Below are 15,084 nucleotides of genomic sequence, written 5' to 3'. Positions count from 1 at the left end.
AAACTGATGATAAATAAGGAAGTTAGTTTTCTGAGTGGTACAGAGGAAGGAGTGAAATTTTTTTATGGCAAATAAGAAATTTCCCCTACTTTTTTACCTAGTAGCTGCTGCTTTGGCAGAATGGCAGTCATGATGGGTAGAGCAAAAATGGCAGGTGTAGTGAAAGGATTGATCCTAGATTTGGTAGAAGATATGCAGATAACACTATCTTACTACTATGAGGGTGCATAAATCTTAACTTTATATTATGCTTATTTGAGATGATGTAGGCCTTCAAATTAATTTCATAAGAGTGAGATGTTTTATATTGGTGAAGGTGAGGAAAAACAAGAGCAATTTACTCAACTTTTTTACTTGTCGTGTTGGGGTATTACCTTTGAAATATTTGGTATACCTATGGACAAAAAATATTGAGAAATATATATTGGAATAATGCTAAAATAAAATGGCAAATAAATTTGGTGGATGGCAAGGCAAGCTGTTATCAATCGTTGGGAGATTGATTCTTTTGGATGCTTCTCTTAGTAATGTACGCTTGTATATGGTGTCTTTTTATAGATGCCAAAAATGAGTCAGACAGAAGATGAATTGTTATAGGAAAAGGCTTTTATGGCAAGAAGACCAAGGTACCAGGAGGTATCATTTGGTGAGGTGGCCTACAGTGTGTTGCCCTATGGACTAATGTGGCCTTGTGGTCCTTGATTTAGATGTTATGAACATTGATCTTCTTCAGAAATGGTTATGGAAGTTAGAAAATGAGCAGGTGATGTGGCAGGATTTGTTATATCAGAAATTCATTTGGGGCAAAACTCTGTCTGAGATGAATTTTAAACCAGCAGACTCACATTGTTTGTCTGGTTTGATGGTAGTTAAAAAAAATTGTTTTAACCTCTTTGCAGGAAAAAAGAAGTTGACAATGGAGAACGAACTAGGTTTTGGGAGGTTTTGTGGTCAGGGGATAAGACCCTGGCACAAAAATACCCTAGATTGTGTAATATTACTTTCAGTAAGAATATTACAGTTTCTGAAGTTGTTTATGAAGATTTAACAGAAAACTCTAGAAGCTTGGGAATCTTTGAAGAATGTGTGCTCATGGGTGAGACCTTGAGTGAAAATGGAGACAAATTGATATGGGAACTGACTAAAAGTGGTTTTTTTTTTAGAAAATGGATAAAAACATCCGGCTTTTTGCATCCAAAGATGCATACAGCCAACAAAAGATTATTACAACTCCTAACAAGAGTAGCACACATCACCCGAAAGAAAAAACATCAAGAAGCTTGCAATCTGTAACTACATGACCATCTATGCTTGGCGAAGAGCTCCAAAGCCACCACCTCCAACAAATGACAGACCGACAGAAATTCTTCCCTCAAATCCTCCCTGTGAAGTAGTCTCCAGAACCTTAGCCAGTAAGTGCCTCTGAAAAGTACCTGCATGAATGACATAATTGATTTTTTATAAAACACTATATCATTACGACAGAGCCAAATAGCCCAGAACATAGCCGATATCCCAACTAAGATTCTTCTCTTTTTCTCTGCTCCTATCTCCCGTAACCAAGTACCGATCATATGTGACATGTTCCCCGGTTTCTTAATCCCTAAGGCTATTCTGATTATATACCAGATAGTCTTAGCTAAAGAATATTCAAAAAAGAGGTGCTGGATAGATTCATTATGATTACAAAAGGCACACTTGAGACTGCCCTTCCAGTTTCTTTTGGCCAGGTTATCTTTGGTCAAAATCACCCCATGACCTATGTACCATATGAAAATTTTTATTTTTAACGGGAGCTTTAGTTGCCACAACCTCTTGTTTGGAATACTAATGGGTTGGTTTAGCATTTGTTTGTACATCGACTGGACAGTAAATTGTCCTTTCCCATTCAAATCCCAATTAAAAGTGTCTCTATCATTAGAGAGACGAATATGAACAAGTTGCATCGTCAATTGTTGCCATTCAATCAACTTGTTTCCTATTATCGGTCTACGAAAGGATAAATTAAGAGGTATGCTTCTCATTACTTCTGTTACTGTGGCTTGTTTATGTCTCACAACCTGGTACAGCAGGGGATAAAGTTGGCTTAGTGGGCTTTTACCCAGCCAAATATCGTTCCAAAAACGAGTTTGCTTCCCATTCTGTACATGAAAAGAACCCCAATTGAGGAATTCATTCTTAATTTTCATGAGGCCAGCCCAGAAATGTGAATCTCCTGGCTGTCCTTGGACTTGCGTGAGCGTTTTGGAACCAAGATACTTATTCCTGAGCATTTGTTGCCAAACCCCATCCTCATTAAGTAGCTTGAAAAGCCATTTGCCTCGAAGGCAGATATTCTTTACCGAAAGGTTGGTAATTCCCAAACCTCCTTGGTCCTTGGGTAGGCAGAGAATATCCCAACGTGTAAGTCTATATTTTTTCTTGTGATTGTCTCCTTGCCAAAAAAAACCTGGACCGTAGATAATCCAGTCTTTTGAGGACTCCCCGAGGGATCCCAAAGAAAGACATCATGAAAATTGGGAGGCTACTGAGGACCGAGTTAAGGAGTACTAATCGGCCTCCAGCTGACATCATCTTTCCTTTCCAACTGCTCAATCTCCTTTCGAATCTATTTTCAACCTCCTTCCAATCACTATTTCTTAATTTGCGATGATGCATTGGAATGCCCATGTATTTAAAAGGGTATGTATTCGTATTACACCCAAATAACTGAGTATATTGGAGTTCACATTCCTTTGCCATACCAAAGCAAAAAAGCTCACTCTTGTGGAAGTTTATTTTCAACCCTGAGAGCTGCTCAAACACACAAAGGATGAGTTTCATATTCTTAGCCTGTTCCAAATTATGGTCCATAAAAATGATGGTGTCATCCGCATATTATAGAATAGACAGACCATCATCTACTAAATGTGGAACCAAGCCAGTTATTTGTCCATCCATTTTGGCTCTTGATATTAATATTGCAAGCATATCTGCTACAATATTAAAAAGGATGGGTGATAGGGGGTCACCCTGCCTTAAACCTTTATGCGTTTGAAAGTAGGGGCCCACCTCATCATTGACCTTAATTCCTACATGTCCTCCCGACACAATATTTTGGATCCAATCACACCATTTTGTGGAGAATCCTTTCATTCGAAGAGTTTGTTGTAAAAACGGCCATTTCACTTTATCGTAGGCCTTCTCAAAATCAAGTTTCAAAATCACACCATTCTGTTTCTTCCTATGTAATTCATAGATGGTCTCATGTAAAATAATCACACCCTCCATAATATTTCTTCCTGGCATGAAGGCGGTTTGTGAAGGTTTTATTACCTTCTCTGCCACAGCCCCAATCCGGTTAGTGCCCACCTTGGTGAATATCTTAAAGCTGACATTTAACAAACATATAGGACGGTACTGTTGAATCTTTAAAGCCTCTTGAACTTTTGGGACAAGAGTTATGACCCCAAAATTAAGGCTATAAATGGCCAAATTTCCATGGTGGAAATCAGAGAACAAAGCCATAAGGTCACCTTTGATGACTTCCCAAAAAACCTGATAAAATTCAGCAGGGAAGCCGTCAGGGCCCGGTGCTTTATTATGCTCCATCTGAAATATTGCATACTTCACCTCTTGTTCATGAAAGGGTGATGTAAGCATGTCATTCTCTTCTTCACTAACTTGGGGTATATCATGTATGTATGACTCGTCCATCGCAAAAGTATTATGCTCCGGCTTACCAAATAACCCCTTATAAAATTTTGTGATATACTTTTTGAGGTCAGTTTCCCTAATGAAATTGCCATTCTCATCTTCAAGTTTGTATATCCGCTGCTTTCGGTGTTTGCCGTTAGCTACGAGTTGGAAATATTTAGTATTGTTATCCCTCTCTAGTAGCTCTTTCACTTTGGCACGCTAGTACCACTTAAGCTCTTCTTCTCGCAGTAAATGTGCGAGCCTCTCATTGAGGTAATGTTTAAAGGCCACCTCAGGAGGTGTTAAAGGATTTATTTCCACCTTTTTGTCAAGCTCATCAATTTTATTTGTCAACTGTTTCTTTTCTTTCTTTAAAGTTCCAGCTGTTTGTTTTGCCCAACCCCTCAAATATTGTCTAAGGGATCGGATTTTGAATTGCCATTTTTCGATGGCATTAGTACCCCTATGCTCACCAAGCCAGATATTGGCAACCATCTCATAGAAACCATCACGAATTAACCATCCCAATTCAAATTTGAATTGAGGCTGATTTCCGTATTGGAAGGGAGCTCCTGTATTAAGCAATAACGGAGTATGATCCGATCTTGATCTGTCCAATGCTTCTACTGAGACCTTCGGATATTTAGCTTCCCACTCCGTACTCATTAGAATCCTATCAAGTTTTTCATATGTTGGAGGATTAAGGTCATTTGCCCATGTATATCGGCGCCCTTTCATAACAATCTCCCGTAAATCAACTGTGTCAATTACAGCATTGAATAAATGAGGCCAGCGTGGATCAAAATTATCATTATTCTTGTCCTCTGGCTTCCGCATAATGTTGAAATCCCCCCCCCCCCAATTAATATTGGGAAGGTTTCAGCAGTACAAACGTGAGCCAATTCTGATAGGAAGGCGGACTTAAGGTCCTCTTGGGCCGGTCCATATACCGCTAATAAAGCCCATGTGAAGCCATCCTCTTTGTTCTTTAGAAGGAATTTAGTATAAAAATCTCCTTCCACGATGGAGCCAATGTCAAATATTCTTGCATTGACTCCAACTAGCATACCCCCAGATCTCCCTCTTGGAGGCATTATATGCCACATGTACTCAAGGCCACCACATAGGTGTCTGAGGGCTGAAGCATGAAAATCGCTTCTACCTGTCTCCATAATTGCAATGAAGTCAATATGTTGTTCTTTTACAGTATTCGAAAGAAAGTTATGTTTAGCCAAGTCACCAAGACCTCTGCTATTCCAGAAGATTCCTTTAATGAGATAACTAATTTTGAAGGAGTGTTGGGTTTTTTGGATTGACGGTTTATCTTGCCATTTTTATTTGAAGAATTAATCTTCTTCTTCCTTGGTACCGCATTTAGATCATAGCATATTTGATCCAAACCCTCATCATCGAGGACCTCAGTTAAATCACGGCATATGTGACTGAGGTGCGCATCAAAACCATCCAACTCATCGTCCTCCCCAACATCACTAACACAGCTACGAATCTTAGTAGAAAGGTTATTGCTCTTAGACAAAGAGTTTTTAGCAGCAACTGAAAGGCGATCTACTTCTATGTTTTTAATAGAAATAACAGACTGCAAGATATCACTATGATTTCTACCCATCGAAACACCTAAGTTTGATATATTGGATTTAAGATTGTGTAAAGGCATAGAAACAAAGGAGTTGTTAGACATACCACCATCTAAGTTCCTTTTTGCCGCCAGGATCTTTGCCTTTGCCAGAATATGCTCATCCCCCAAAGCTGCTGTCCTCTTGCTAGTCCTTCTGTTAGAATTATCCTCCCCAGGAATGATTGCTAGATTAAGCACCCCCTGGGTACTCACAGTTTGCACCTTTGACTTTTTCCTCAAATCTGAAATCATATCAATTCCAACCACAGAGTCAAGTGCCTGCAGCGCCTCCGCCATTCCCTTATTAGACATATTTGCACGAATTCCGTTCTGCTTGGAGAGGTTCTGAAGCACAAATCTTGGAAGACCAGAAAAAGCATTTGTGCTATTTGCTCTGTACGAGTGATCACCCATCTCAACAAGATCCTGATGATTTAGGGAAGAGAGAGGCTCTGGGCAGCGCACAATTGCAGGAGCTGCTGCATTGCATAAGATTTCAACAGGCAAAGATAAAGATTTCTCAACAGGCACCCTCAAAGAAGAAGCCTGCAGCAGCAACTTCTTTGCATCTTGAAAGCCTGAATCTTCAGAGGACCCGAACGGAGGCAGCACGGCATAATTTTCAGGCAGACCACACCCTGGCATGCACTTCTATTGTGGTTGGTGTGCTGAAGTAGAGCATTCTGACTACAACTTTTCATATAGAGGGTGGAAGAAGGGAGATAAGAAATGCCAATTCTGTGGTGCTAATGAATCAATCAGTCGTTTAGTTTTTTAGTTGCCCCGTGGCAAGGTTTCTATGGAAATGTTATCATCAGGGTAGAATTTGGTATATACAAGACAACCGGGTAGAGTTTGGTATATACAAGACAACCCTACTTGTTTATCTCATTTGTGTGATACCTGGATAAGAAGCAAAAAAGTTGGCAATGGTTGGAGTAGCAGCAGAGTCCAGTATGTAATTCAGCTGGTATAACAAGTTATCCCTCTCCAGATTTTTTTTGAGTCAACAGTAGGATCATCCTCTATTAGCTATATATTTAAAGAAAATAAACAAGAGTGCAGATGAAGTTTACCAGCTAAAAAAAAATCAAGAAACCTATATAATAAGTTAATCTAAACAAGCAAGCCATCGTTCCATTTTCCATTACAGTAATATCGTTCTTCTGTGACGGATGTCTAAGTTCAGGCAAACTCTTGCTTGAACTTAGCTTTGCTCGGCATCAGATCTTAGATTTTGGTCATGTTTGGTAAAAATTCAGCTTCAAGATCTGTATATGTTTTAAAGTTTATAAAATAAAATAAAATAGATTAAATATATATTTTTAATTCAAAATAAAAACAAGATATCTTAACTAAAAACTCTTAATCAATTTACAACTCCAGCTTCAATAATTTCTAAAGTTAGCGATGATCAGTTTAAAAAAATTAGAACTAAAGATCTACTGTTAGAACTATTTCCAGCTGTAATACCGAAAACGTTCATTTCAAACAAAGAGAGAGTAGAGATAGAAGGAATCTCCTTACCCATGACTCTTGAGTCATTTAGATAGGTGTAGTGAGTTAGAGATAAAATTTTCTCTCCAACTTTTAATGGATACAAATATTACGTGTAATCTTAGATCTTTACATGAGCTACTTTTCTAGTACACCTCTTTATAGAACAGGCCTATCCCCCAACATCTACCAAACTTTTTGTGGTTCATACAAGTGGATTTCCTGAACTGGTTGCTTGGCTTGGCCCTCAAGATTTGTCCCGTCCACTCCTGTCACTCCCTGGCTGACACAGCATGCGCCAGGCACTAGCACCACCAAGCTCTTGCGGTCTTGTGTGGCCCTGCGTCTTCGCTACCAGCCGTCCATCCCGGTGACGTGGCGACGCAGCAGCCATCCGACGTGGACACACGGGTCCCACCGGAACTACGGGGACCTGAGGGGTTTCCGTGAAATATTTCCAAAGCTTGAGGGTCTCGTTGCGAGGGAAGCCGCGAATTCAAAATCGCCCTTCGAAGCGGGGAAAGCTGCGAGGACCCGGTCTACCGTTGATGCGCGTGGACGCGTGCCTCCTGCCGCGGTGGGGTGGGGCCCAGCACGGAATGTGGTACGGGAGATGGGCCACGTGGTGCTCCACGCGTTTGGAAGTCAACCGTTGCTCAATACGGAGTACCACCTCTGTTTGCATTTAATTGTCACTGCCTTTTACTTTTCACCATTTTTACTGTAGCAAATTTGATCGTGTGTTTTTAAAATTTTTTTATAGATACTTAAGATTTTTATATTATTAGATTTATTATGAAACAAACTTTATTAGTATTATATATTTTTAAGTGTCTATATATCTTTTTTGGAAATACTTGGTTAAATTTGCTACAGTAAAACGGTGATAAGTAAGAAAAATGGAGATATTATTTTTTTTGTTGATTACTGTAAATTAGAAAAACTGGTCACTGGCCTTTCGCGACTTAAAAGGGAATGGTCCTGCTCTGAATTAGAATTGAATTGTCTAAATTACTCTAAGAATTGAATTGTCCTGTGCAAAGTTCAAGAAGGCTTTGTGTGAAATAAAAGAAAATGGTCCTCAACGCTTTATACAACTTAGATTTTATGGTTCTACTAATAACTTTTTCAATCTCATCTTGAGAAAAATTGTCCACCAGGGTTTAGGAGATGAGATGGGACCATTGACAATGCCACGTTGTCCTACTCGCTATTTACCTTGCACATGCCGAATTGGCGCTATCACTTCACGCAGCTTGTCAATCGGCTGGTGTTTCCAGGTCTATCATGTACCAAAAACTAAGATTTATAAAATTTCTCCTACAACTATTATCGTAAAGAGAGAATCAAGTTTTATCTTTCGTGGTTGGCGGAGCTGATTATACCTTATATCTAATAGGAATTAAATCTGATGTTAGCCTCTTATGTCTTATTAAGACATATTTTTTTTATTGATAGATGATATACCCGTCAACAGCAAGACGTCTGTGATGATTTTATCAATTTTTAAACTCTAAGTCTCTAGTTTTTACTAGACGTTATGTGAGATTCGTCAATCTCCGAGCTCTGTATCTCTAGTCTTCAGTAGATATTGTATAAGTATGTGTTGTGATAATGTGAGTGTATACTTATGTCTACGTGTTGTACTGGTTTTTTTAAAAAATATTATTGTAAAGCACTTGGTTTCTCTTTTTCAATTGTGTAAAGCTGAGTTAATTACCCAATGAAAATAGCAAAGCAAACTCAACGGCCGAAAAAAATATCCAAAACCATGCGTAAAGTTTGTAATAAGTCAAGGCTGGAGGTACCGAAACGCAAAACTCCCACACGCTAACGAAGAAACGGAGGGCAGGAGAAGCGAGCAGAGGCACAGTTCACCTGCTCCCCCCACGCCGGCCGCCACCGCCGCCGCCTCCCTGAATCCGTCTCCCCCAACTTCTCGCAGCAATCATCGAGATGAGCGCAGCCGCATCCGCGGCGCCACCTAGGCGCCGCACTCGCAGCCGCCCGCCGTCGGCCTCCTCCCGCAAGTCCGACGACCCCTCGGCCGCCGCCGCCGCCAACGGAAACGGGAAGACCTCCCCCAAGACCGCCTCCCCCAACCAACTCACGTAAGCTCGTCCAGCCTCAGCCTTTGCTCTCGTCGTTCCATTTCTTCGCCTCGGCTCGGGCCGGGACGACCAAAGATTGGATTTTTATTGGGTTTGGGTTTAGTAGGGGGGAGAGAACGGTGAAGAAGCTGCGGCTGTCCAAGGCGCTGACGATACCGGAGGGGACGACGGTGTCGGATGCGTGCCGGCGGATGGCGGCGAGGCGGGTCGACGCCGTGCTGCTCACCGACGCCCAAGGCCTCCTCTCCGGCATAGTCACTGATAAGGTGAAATTCCTTTTTCTTCTCTCTTATTTTTTTTGGCGGAATTTGATGGCTACAATGTGTTACGGTGTGCTTTTATAGTGATTGAGAGCAGAGGAAAAGATACGAGTTTTTGAATTGATGTAACAGGAATCGAAGATACTACATATCTTCTCACTTTTGGGGGGAAATCTGTGTTTGGATTAGATTCGTGGTTTGGAGCTTAGCAAGTGGCCTTTTCTGTTAAAACAAAGTTCCTTTTTATTTGGAGCTTTTGATTAACTCATTTTGTTGACCTCACTTTGACGACTCATTGGAATTTCGGTTTATGCCTGCATATTGTATTGTTCCCTCTGCTTTTCCCTCTTCCGATATTATACTTGAAAATGGAAACTCATGCTGTTTTACCTGTTTAGTAGTGGTTTGTGGCTAAAACAATCGAAGTAATTAAAGTAAAATGAGATTGTTTGCGTTTGACTTTTGTTAGGAATCAAATTCTGGGTTCTTATTCTTTTTTCCTGCACTTTAACTAAACAGCCTTGTAGGTAGCTTTGTAACTAAGCAGCTGATGGGCTATTTTTACTGCTTTCAAGCTGAAGGTGACTCTTGTTCGTTTTTCTTTCGGATTCAATTTGGGATGCAGGATATAGCGACAAGGGTGATTGCTGAGGGGCTGAGGGTGGAGCAAACCATTATGTCCAAGATCATGACACGAAATCCTATCTATGTCATGTCTGACACGCTTGCCATTGAGGCATTGCAGAAGATGGTTCAAGGTATATCTTGCGATTCTAACATTCCTGTTGTTGTAGTTCACTTGATAAAATGTTTGTATGAATAATTTGACAGCAAAGTAAAGCGAGTTGAACAAACTTGTGATTTCTAGTAAACTGTGCCATGAGCTGCTCTCTGATATATGTAATTGAAATAGAATAGCCATTTGTGTCTAGTTTTTGCAACCGTATTGGCTACATCCTGGAGTTCTTGTGCAACTCATCATTTCTGGTGCCTCAAACACAGGATGTTTAGTTGAAAGATCTGTCCAATATGCAACGTTTCTGTGAAACACAATCTTTAGTTGAAAAAAATACTGCCTAGTATTGTATCATATGATGCATACTTTTTCACAAGTCGCTATCAAACCAGCTCAACTTGCTTGTTTTGTAAGTGCAATGGAAACACAATTTTAGGTAGATGGTTAGGCGCCTTTAGCTATATTGTATCTCAATATCTCAGTAACAAATCAATATTTCTGGATTGGTATGGTGAGATATCTAGGATTCCTTTGGCATATTACCGAGTTTCTGACACCATGATTTCAGTGGCAATAAATATGTGTATGTATGCAGGTGATTAGATAGATATTTGATTCGTTCTTCACTAACATTAGTTTCTCCAATATGTTCTTTCATATTTTAGGGAAATTTAGACACCTCCCTGTTGTAGAAAATGGTGAGGTTATTGCTATGCTGGACATAGCAAAATGCCTCTATGATGCAATAGCAAGACTGGAAAAAGCAGCAGAACAAGGGAGTGCAATAGCAGCTGCTGTAGAAGGGGTTGAGCGTCAATTGGGAGGCAACTTTTCAGGTGTTGCATTACGCTACATATATTGTATTCACAATTTTGTTCCTGCAAGTACACTGATGTATAATCTATATGGTATATTTTATGAATAATGAACATGCTACATCTTATCTTTCTAAACCAAAGTGAAACGATATGGTATACTTTATGAATAATGAACATGGTATATTTCTTAACTACATTGTCAAAGCTGTTCTTCCATGTTCTGTAATCTTACCAATCATTTAAAGGTATTTATTTTCTGTGGTTACAGCTCCTTCTGCTCTCATAGAAACTCTAAGAGAGCGGATGTTCAAACCTTCGTTGTCAACCATTGTCACAGAAAGCACCAAGTATAGCATCTGTTTTCTCTGACTATTTTCTTTCAATTGTTAGTTATAAAAGTTTGGACATTGAAACTTACTATGCTGTTAACTTCCAGAGTAGCAATTGTTTCGCCTACAGATCCTGTGTATGTAGCAACACAGAAAATGCGAGAGTTTCGAGTTAATTCAGTGGTTGTTGCTACAGGAAACACATTGCAGGGGATCTTTACGTAAGCATTCTATATTAATAAAATAGTATTGTCCATGATTTTCCTTTTTTATTTCTCTTCCTAGTTATTGATGGATATATGATTATGACATGCAGCTCAAAAGATGTGCTTATGCGTGTTGTTGCACAAAATATTTCCCCTGAGTTGACCCTAGTAGAAAAGGTTTTCCTTTTCCACCAGATTTACATTTTTTATTTTTCTTCATTCACATGATCTAAGTTTTGTCTAATTGCTTGTAAACTCACTGCATTAATTATAACTTTTTCAGGTGATGACTGCGAACCCAGATTGTGCCACGTTAGATACAACAATTCTCGAGGCATTACATATAATGCATGATGGCAAATTCTTGCATATTCCTGTTATTGACAGAGGTGCGACATGATTTCTGTCTCAGACTGTGAATACCTTACTGGTACTTCATCTGTTACATGTCTTCATTTTCCTGAACAGATGGACAAATTGCTGCTTGCCTGGACGTTCTGCAACTTACCCATGCAACCATTCAATTGGTGATCCCTAACTCCTTACTTTTTTCTTCAGATATCTTCTGATTCATACGCTGAATTTGTCGATCTAATTCTTGTAGGTTGAAGGAGGGAATGGAACTGTAAATGATGTTGCAAACTCAGTAATGCAGAGGTTCTGGGACTCTGCTCTTGCTTTGGAGCCTCCAGATGAGGAATTTGATAGCCATAGGTTTGTTGCTGGTTCATTGGTGGATTTTTTTTTTTCTATTTTCATATAATACAACTCTTCCTGTATTGCTCAGCGAAGTATCATTACTCATGGCGTCAGAGGCTGGAGATGGAAAGAGTAGTATTTATCCCCCTGTCATTGGCAATTCATTTGCCTTTAAGCTTCAAGACCGAAAGGGCCGTGTGCATAGATTCGCTTGTGGTAAGTACTTGATTGATAGTTTACCTGAATATGTAAGATATGGTTGCAATCCTCTAAATATAATTAGTTCTTAACTTGTCATAATTCATTAATGCAGGTTCTGAGAGCTTAGACGAGCTTGTGTCTTCTGTAAGGCAAAGATTAAATATTGCTGATGAGAAGGACATATTGCAACTCTTGGTAAGATCGAGTAATTTGGCATGAGAATATTCCTATGACTTAGTAGGCATGTAGGGCATTTGGCTTGAGAATATTCCGAGGGTCTAATAGGATAGAGATTAGGTGCCCAATTCTGATAGTAAAAGCCAAACTTTCCCTTACTCCGTCCATGAAAAGTTCACTGTGTTTATGTACTTACAAGAGTGTGTACTGTCATCCATGTCTTTGCATCATTATTTGTACCTCATCGGCGATGCTACAAGCCTGCAAATGGATTTCGATCATCATTCCATCGACTAAAGGATGGTCTGTATTTGCCTGCACTAACCAACTTAACCTTGGTCTTGTTCTGTATAGTATGAAGATGATGAAGGCGACCGAGTGCTGCTGACAACAGATGTCGATCTTGCCAGTGCAGTGCTCCATGCCAAATCATCTGGATTGAAGGTAACCCATGTTCTTGCCTTCTGTTATTATTCATTCTATTGCAAGTTGTGGGGCTACGAGTTGTTTGCTTGATCCACCTGACCAAAATGAATGTTTGTCCACCTTCAGGTTTTGAAGTTGCATATCGAAGATCCTGGTTTGAACACAGAAGTGACAAAACCATCTCTGGAGCTGGCGCCACCTCCCCGCAGGAGTGGGCTGTCTCCGGTTCATGTTGGGTTGATGGCTGGTGTTGTTGCTATCAGTGGCGCAGTAGTCATGGTTTACTTGAAACGATCTCAGCTGTGATTTCCAAATCCAGAGGGATCCATGCTTCTTTTTTTTTTTTTTCTTTCTTTTTTCTGAAGGGGGATCGATGGCTTTCCAAACTAGCATTGTCATTCTGAAGAATTTCACCTTCACTCGCATCATTGCATGCTAAGAAACGAATGAATGAATGGACGGAAGCCAAGGTCACATCTGACGAGCTGAAGATCGACCCAGACAGGATAAGATCATTGCTTTATGAGTAGGTGAATTTCTGATACTGGGCAGAAGGAGCTGCCTATCTTTGTTTTCCTCTCTTCATTCTGCACGAACATGAACGATTTCACGACTACGGTGAACTGTATAAACATTACATATGTTCTCTGTTCATACTTATGTACTTGTTTGTAGATAAACAGACCAAGTAAACCCATTTCAGAGGGATCGGTAACTTTTGCAAACTACCGTTTCAATCTGATGGACTCGTGTACGTATGCACGCCTAAGAGAGTGTTCACTACTGCAGTCATGGTTTACTTGAACGATCTAGAGTGTGTGTGATTTCCCGAGGGATTGGTAACTTTTGCAAACCACCACTTGCAGGCCCTACTTACCGCTATCCGAAGAAATCTGGCCTTCACTCATTGCATGCCATGAAATGGAACAATGGAGGGACGAAAAACAAGGCCACATGCCAAGAACTAAAGATCCAGAGAGGACTGATCGGTAACTGAATTTCTGATCAGTAACTAAAGATCCAGAGAGAACTGAAGATCTCTGTTAAATTTTCCTCGCTGCGTTTTTGCACGAACACCGACGCTTTTCACAGCTACGGTGAGATGTATAAAACACAAACGTTAGGACAACAATGAGTGGAGTGGATATATCCCTCCTATCAGGCATTTGATCAGGTTCAGTAAAGGTAGTTCTTGCTAGGGGATCGCTTGGGGAATATTAATGGCATTCAGTTGTTCGCCAGTACTGCACTAATCACAAGTAGCAGAATATATATAATGTCCCTTCATTCACATAAAGATCGTAATTGCATTCTTGTCCTACGAGTGATCCGAAATGGAGAAAGACTTGGATAAGCGTTGGCCGCCTGCCAACGACAGGGCCACGGAGTTCCATCGCTCGGAATCCATGGCGTGGAGAGCCGCGAGACGAGCAGCGTCCCGGCCTTGCTCCCTCCCGGGACCGAGGAGGAAGGCGCCGTGTCCTCCCTGCGCAGCTTCTCGCCGTGGACGGTGGACGGCTCCTGTCGTCTCGCTCCTGCTCGAGCCGCGCGCACTACCGTTACTGCTCGAGCTACGTGATGAACTCTATACACGCTCGTCTTCCTGCGGCGGTATGGGCTGCCTTGCGTCGTCTGCGAACCGCCGCATTTATAGCCTGCAGATCGGAGACGATGGACGGAGGTGGATGCGGCGTTCAAGGTTGAAACGGCCTCGTCGTCGCGCGCCTTGCATGCGCGCGCGGGCGGTTTCTTGATAGATCGGGCATGGGCAGCACGTCGCGAGCTCCGTGACTGAGCTTCAATAATGGCCGATCGAGCAACACCTGCCATGCATGCTGTGCACGTAGGCTGCATGGAGACAGTACTATGTCGTGGCTAACCATTCCCTTCCACCATTCATCTGTCACCATGCAAGGAGATCGACTCAGTGCAAATTAACTAAATCCCTACATATACTACCTACGATAATCAAACATGCATAAAGAAAAACTTATCAGATTGAGTCATTGACTATGTTGACCTTAAAATACTCCTAGAAATTGTTGACCTAAAACACACCCAGAGATATATATATAGAAAGAGATCTTGAACAATGTCAAACATGCATTCACTTTAGAAATAAAAAGTGATATGAGAATTTTTTCTGAGAGTGGGAACTTTAAATTTCAAAACTAGCTGAATCGTCTATGGCATCTCCAATGCAATATGTTTACATATAGGTGCTTAATAAAAGCACTCCTCTCCAATACAAGGACATCTTTGTAGACGCTTACATGGTCATTTAGGATTAGTTGGGTATTTGGTTAGAGT

The 15,084-nt window shown here is 40.8% G+C and overlaps 2 protein-coding genes across 3 annotated transcripts; one reads left to right on the top strand and one right to left on the bottom strand.

Moving 5' to 3' along the window:
• Window positions 1-1,237: 1,237 nt before the first annotated feature.
• Window positions 1,238-6,492, bottom strand: LOC133905462 (uncharacterized). The gene is made up of 2 exons (XM_062347250.1): window positions 5,380-6,492; window positions 1,238-1,433 (listed from the first exon to the last, which is right to left on the bottom strand). The coding sequence occupies exons 1-2, from the start codon at window positions 5,957-5,959 to the stop codon at window positions 1,306-1,308; spliced, it is 708 nt and encodes a 235-aa protein (XP_062203234.1). The 5' UTR covers window positions 5,960-6,492; the 3' UTR covers window positions 1,238-1,305.
• Window positions 6,493-8,611: 2,119 nt separating this feature from the next.
• On the top strand, window positions 8,612-13,499 carry LOC133904890 (CBS domain-containing protein CBSCBSPB3-like). Of its 2 annotated transcripts, none has more exons than XM_062346530.1 (14): window positions 8,612-8,922; window positions 9,029-9,188; window positions 9,808-9,940; window positions 10,584-10,754; window positions 11,005-11,083; window positions 11,173-11,286; window positions 11,382-11,448; window positions 11,555-11,660; window positions 11,740-11,798; window positions 11,876-11,985; window positions 12,059-12,186; window positions 12,284-12,366; window positions 12,703-12,792; window positions 12,901-13,499. In XM_062346530.1, exons 1-14 carry the CDS (start codon window positions 8,768-8,770, stop codon window positions 13,078-13,080), a joined length of 1,635 nt encoding a protein of 544 aa, XP_062202514.1. In that variant the 5' UTR covers window positions 8,612-8,767; the 3' UTR covers window positions 13,081-13,499. The 2 variants fall into 2 exon arrangements, with proteins under 2 accessions (XP_062202514.1, XP_062202513.1); XM_062346529.1 differs by having other exon boundaries at window positions 9,026-9,188.
• Window positions 13,500-15,084: the final 1,585 nt, after the last annotated feature.

This window comes from Phragmites australis, chromosome 22 (assembly GCF_958298935.1).
Source record: "Phragmites australis chromosome 22, lpPhrAust1.1, whole genome shotgun sequence".
Lineage (NCBI taxonomy): Eukaryota > Viridiplantae > Streptophyta > Magnoliopsida > Poales > Poaceae > Phragmites > Phragmites australis.
Note: the sequence above shows the minus strand (reverse complement) of the source record. Positions and strands in the feature narration are given on the sequence as shown.